Genomic DNA, 5901 nt, shown 5'->3' on the forward strand with positions numbered 1-5901 from the left:
GTTGCGTCTCTGCTACTGGACAAGATTTCCACCCTATTGCTCTGCTTTGGGCACTTGTTTCCAGACCTGCTCTCAACATGTGTGCCACTGCTGCCTTGTGGAGTATATACCTGGTCATTAAGAAATCACACGATTTCCACTTTATTGCCGTGCTTTGTCGAGTTGTTTACAAACCTGGAAAGCACAAGCGAGTTCCAAGCCAAAAGGAGATACGCCCTGACTGGTCCTCGACGCTGGTGCTACATGTTGTGGCAATGTGGCCTGTGGGCCGACAAACGACCTGGAAGCGCTCCTGTTGGCGATCTTTATATGGCTTCTGTTTTCTTGTGCTGTATGTAGCCAGCCGACTTGTAGATAACTTTAAATTCTTTTTTTTTTGGCTAGGCTATCTTTAAAGTCCTGTTTAAGACCTACTCCTATATTAGTTCTGTTGCTTGTGTTCGCAAAAAAAAAAAAAGTTCTGATGCTTGCGCGTGCACCTGCATTCGAGAGCTGCTGGGATGTATGAAACCAGGGGGTGCTCCCTTTTCTCTGAAAATAAGATGCCCAGATAGAGTTCAGAATGAACATCTCTGAGTTTAAAGAATGAGTACGAATTCAGAATTGCACATCTTCAAAAAAAAATCTTAAAGAAACGTACATGTAGCTGTGACATAATGCTTAATCCGTGAAACAAGTAATACATCCTCTAGGGTTCTTGGCTGTATAAGTAATGTGATAAAAACAAAAGAAACTATGTATGGGCATAACCAGTAACTTTATTCTATTTGAAGGTGATCCGATTCCGACAATACAACTGTCCCAACACAAGCAAAAATGTAAATTCCCTAAAACCACCAGGGCAGTTGTCCAGGGAAGAAGGTAAACTTTAAGTTACAACGAAGTGATATTTCTCATCTCATCGGCACTAACCAAAACAGGAGTATTTCAGTATGGATAGTTCACACGAACAAGCGAACTGTATATGTATGCTACTGCCTCTCACAGTCTCACTTGCTCTTCAGAGCAGGGCCGTTGGTGGTGGTAATTGCACCCTTTGGTGGGTTGAGCTCATCCCAAGCCTCGATCCATGTGACCATGGCATCAGCAAGCTTGTTGAAGTAGCCATCCACCTTGCCCAGCTTCGCCCTCACCTGCTTGGCCAGCTCAAGGTAACACTTCTGGACAGTGGTGGCCTCCTTTGAGAGAGTCACGGACTGGAAGAAGGGGATCAGCTCCTCCTGCCAGAAGATGCCGTTGTATTCCTTCTTTAGGTTCACAAATGGGTTGCTTGCTTTGCTGTGCCAGATGTAGGGCAGACCAGTCTTAATACCCAGGCTCAAATGATCAGTAATCACCTGTGTAGACAGAGAACAGATAATTCAGTACAAAGAACTGGAAACGGGCTAGATACAATTTAGCATCCGCTTGCACTAGATATAACTAATTGTCCATGCCAACCAACCAACATGTTCAGTTTGCATTCACAGACATAACACCAATACAGTTTCAAAGAAAATGACAGAATGTACCTTGGTGCACCATCCAGCCCACATATCATCGTAGCGACCAATAGGCTGGCCATCACCCATAAGGCCAAAGTACATTGCAGGACCAATGAGCTCGCGGTCAAACGCGAGGTTCATTCCACACATTGGAAACAAGGTACCCTTCGGGATTGTAAGAACAGCATCAACATACCTGATCCCAAGAAAGAAACATCAGATCAGAAAGAAGAGATTGTTTAAAATATTGAAGTGCCAAATGTAAAATTCTCACCTGTTATTTCTCTCACGAGGCTTCACAAGCTGGGTAGGGGCATCATAGTCTGGAATGTTGAGCCAAAGCCCATGAGAAACAGCAGTCGGGGCACCCTCGCGAAGGCTGAAGGGGTACCCACGAACAAAATCAGCACCCTCACGGTAAGGGTCGTACAGAGTATTGAAGAAAAATGGAGTTGAAGGGCTCAGAAGATTCTTGATGTGCTGCTCGAGTGCATTGATGTCCTTTCCTGATGGGTCCTTAGCAACCTGAGATTTTGTGAACATAATAGGTTAGCAATGGGCTAATGGCATGGCATCTGCTGCATCACCAAATATACCTACCAATTAAGAATGGGAGACCAAAACAATGGCGTGTGTGCTAGCATGTCTGTCAACTAAACTAGAAAACTATTACAGAACCCCCTTGACTGCAGGTGATGCCATGAAAGAGAATATGGTGTACTATTTTCTAGGTAAATGAATGACAAATGCAGGCCAGAGACCGATTCTTACAGTTAGAACTTTGCTTTTGTACTAGATCTCTGCTTCATAGGCCATCTCAGAGATCCAACAAAATTAAAATATTTAGCAAGTAGGTGGGACCCTCACGTGAATACACAATTGTTATTTTACATACCTTGTGTCAAGGTAGCTGTCAAAACAAACACCTCGCGCCAAGGTATGTTTTATAACTAGAGATAAATCCAACTAGAAGAAGGTATGTAGCCCATTAAAGAAAAAGGATGGTCACATCTATCGCTCAGTCCATATATGCCATCACTTTAGGCTCCGGATCGATCCACACAAGATGCAATCATTTCAAAATTGTTAGACAATCATTTATCCCAAAGCTAAAAGTACTGATGAGGACCCTCAGACACAAGCAAAAGATGCATCGGCATAAGTGACAAAGTAAGGCGGCAGGCGATACTTACAATTGTACGGTTGCATTGTTATATCAGAAATTATTAATCCTACCACAATTGTGGGGTAACAAACTACCAACACCACATATCCATAGCTTACAACTCCACCTCATACCCATCCAACTGCAAGCAACACAGGACCAAACCAGTGTGGCCACCTCCAATGCCTCATACTCCCTCCGTTCACAAATATAAGATGTTTTAACTTTTTTCTGAATGTATAGACACATTTTAGTGTGTTTGTTCGCTCATTTCAGTCCGTATGTATTTCATATTGATATCCAAAACTGAACTAACATTGTTAGATCTATAGATGCGACTATCACGCTATACAGTGCCAACTAGATATATCAGTCAGTCATCTGGTGAAAATTTGCATTTACCTACCCAGATCACTTCCTCTCAAAAAAAACTACCCAGATTACAGGCTACGAATCACGTGATTTTACACGCGAGTGAACTGGGCGATCATAACTGACACGAGTAACAATGTAATGCAGCACCCTCCCCACGAAGAAATTAATGAGAGATCTCGCGTTTCTCCTCAATTCCCCCAACCAGATCTGAGCCCCACCCACACCAAAATCCACCTCCCGTCCCGTGACAAAATCACACAGTGCAGGACACTGCATAATTCCGACCAAATTCGGACGCGATCCAGCGCGCTCGAGCCAAATCACACAACTACATCGGAAGATTTCGTAAGCGAGACGGCGAGAGAGCAGAGCACTCACGAAGCAGTCGTCGTCGATGGTGTAGATGTACTTCTTCTTGGAGACCATGTATCCGAAGCAGCGGCAGGCCGAGTCCTTGAAGGAGATGCAGGAGGCCTTGGGGCCGAGGATGCGGTTGACGTCGTTGCGGTTGTAGAGCTCGTAGTCGAAGCCCTCGGGCACCTTGATGACCTTGGCCGGGTCGCCGTCCTGCACGATGATGAGGTGGTAGGGCTGGAAGAAGGGCCGCCACATCTCCAGGAAGTCGAGGTTGCGGATCGTCGGGATGACGATGTCCAGCTTGTCCTTGAGCAGCGGCGTCGTCGGGGCGGCCATCGCGGCGAGGCGGAGGAGGCGGGCAGGGGACGGGCAGGCGGTGGTCGGCCGGGGTGCGGAGAGGTGTGGGAAACGGACAGGGTATATAAGGATGGAGGAGGCCGGGCGGGGGTTTAGTGCAGGCCCGGGCCGGCTGGGCCGGACAGAGTGGACCGGCCGCGGCCGGTGTGGGCTGCTCCTTTTTGCCTTTTTCCCTTTGCTTGTCATGGAAGTGAGCAGTATGCATGCAGTCTCAGTGTGGTCCTTGGTGAATCAGTCAGACTTCCCAGAGCAACAAATGATATGATGTCAGCTCATGTTTATGAGATTAGGCTGCTTGTAATGGGTAATATCATAAATTAGTATCATATCTATGATACTGATGTATGATACTAGCTTTGTAATGCATAATAGTATTATCGTATATAATTTTGTTTATTGGCATGGATGACACATAGTAGTATAGTATTTATTATGATACGGTATCATAATATAATACTCAATTCTCTTTTTTTTCATTTAATTCTATGCCACATCATTTAAATTACCAATCAGTAACTTCAAAGTCCTAGGCAACAGAAATAGTTCTTGATTTAGCTGTGGACAAGGCGCCAGCATCTCATCTCGCCTACTTAAAAAGAACTTAACGTTTTGTTGTCTGTCTTATCTTTCATTCACGAAACACTCACCCCAACCTCTACATCCAGTTTTTTTTACCTTGTCCGATTATCCTCAAATCAAATTGGTAATGCAATTGATGCATATCAATCGGGTGGGGTAACCTACTTTCTGTTTGGTAAACCAATAAATCATGGCAATTTATTTACATTTTACATCTTCCGAAAATAACTTAACCTTCGGGTATTTCTCATGAAGCAATCACGGTGATTTAGTTGCCTGTTTTGTAGCTTTTTTCGATAAAGGACTTTTCATTGAATAGATATATCGAGATGATACAGTCATATTGAAAGAAAGTCCAGCCTCTGCATAGTTAGATGCACAGGCAAAAAGTTCACGACACTCTAAATTGAAATAATTCGATACAAAGCCAAGCAATAAATCATGTCCAGCCTAGGAAGCGGTAGACCCTATCCGTAAATCACACCGCCATGCATGTGGGTAGAAAACCTTCCTGGCCGTATGCTTCCATGTAGACGCCATCATAAAAAGGTCCCTGTCCTCCGGCTTCTGCAGGATAGACCACGTGCGGAGCCATCGTGTACAAACATGGATAACCTTCGAAGTCGAGGTTGCGAGCAGCAGTCCTACGCATGGCCTTCACCAAAGAATCATCGTCGGTGACTGCGGATCCGTCAGCCCCAACATGATGACGCCCGCTGCGCCTCAACGGTGAAGGAGTAACATCGGCCTCGAAGCCCATCCCGTCGACTCCGCAAGGCACAGATGGCTGTTGCAGCGTCGAAGAAGAAGAAAGAGGGGGCTGCCCTTCGGCCTCCATAAGTCTGGAAGCCGGCGCACCCCCTGGTGCCGGAGTAGTGGAAGATAACGCACGAAGCACCTCCATAGCAGACTCCTAGCTAGCTCGAACGGAGGGAGAGAAGATGACACCTCGTCGGGTCGGCGAAGCCGGAGTGGGAAGTGATGGCGACGGCATTCATCGCCTGTTTTGTAGCTACAGTTTATTTTTTTTCATTTCAGAGAGCAATCGTGGTAATATACAACGGGCATGGTTTAGATGTACTTGTGTGCATGAAAAAGGAGGCATTTCATGCCCACAAGAAATCACATCTTCCTAAACTAAAGTTTGACATGGAAACATTATACCTTAGTGGCCCAACCTTCCCTCCCCACGCAGCCTCCATGCTAATTCCTCAAAAAAAAAAAACAATAGCCACCATGCCATGCGTTGTTACTATCGTCAGCTCATGGCCGACGGGGCTGCCGCACCGCCTGCCCGCACCTCGACCCAGCGCTCTCCCTTTAGTGGCTCACCACGTCACCACGCTCGCCACCAACTCTATCATGGCATGAATGCCTCTGTGCCATTTCCGCGATTGTCATCAAGTAGTTGCGGCCCTCGCGTTCCTCTGCGGTAGATCAAGCTCCAAGCGCGTAGTAGTCGCCGACAAGCAAATAGACAGTCGACACCGCCTCTGTTTGGCTTGATCCGAAAAATCAAGGGAAATAGTTGCTTGGGTTTCTGTTGCGATGATCCCTCAGATCGGTCATTTGAGCGGAGCACAG

General features: G+C 46.1%; 1 protein-coding gene across 1 annotated transcript; it reads right to left on the reverse strand.

Annotated features, from left to right (window-relative positions):
- Positions 1 to 738: 738 nt before the first annotated feature.
- On the reverse strand, positions 739 to 3717 carry LOC119353854 (UDP-arabinopyranose mutase 3-like). The gene is made up of 4 exons (XM_037620550.1): positions 3403 to 3717; positions 1759 to 2009; positions 1512 to 1680; positions 739 to 1337 (listed from the first exon to the last, which is right to left on the reverse strand). Exons 1-4 carry the CDS (start codon positions 3715 to 3717, stop codon positions 990 to 992), a joined length of 1083 nt encoding a protein of 360 aa, XP_037476447.1. The 3' UTR covers positions 739 to 989.
- Between the last annotated feature and the right edge of the window lie 2184 nt (positions 3718 to 5901).

This window comes from Triticum dicoccoides, chromosome 2A (genome assembly GCF_002162155.2).
Source record: "Triticum dicoccoides isolate Atlit2015 ecotype Zavitan chromosome 2A, WEW_v2.0, whole genome shotgun sequence".
Lineage (NCBI taxonomy): Eukaryota > Viridiplantae > Streptophyta > Magnoliopsida > Poales > Poaceae > Triticum > Triticum dicoccoides.

Bases quoted from the DNA above. Each gene is read 5' to 3' on its own strand.
- LOC119353854 (XM_037620550.1), bottom strand. From the start codon at position 3,717: ATGGCCGCCCCGACGACGCCGCTGCTCAAGGACAAGCTGGACATCGTC. The intron at 2,010-3,402 runs GTGAGTGCTCTG...ACAAAATCTCAG, and splicing joins CCATCGACGACGACTGCTTC to GTTGCTAAGGACCCATCAGG. The intron at 1,338-1,511 runs GTACATTCTGTC...CTGTCTACACAG, and splicing joins GGGCTGGATGGTGCACCAAG to GTGATTACTGATCATTTGAG.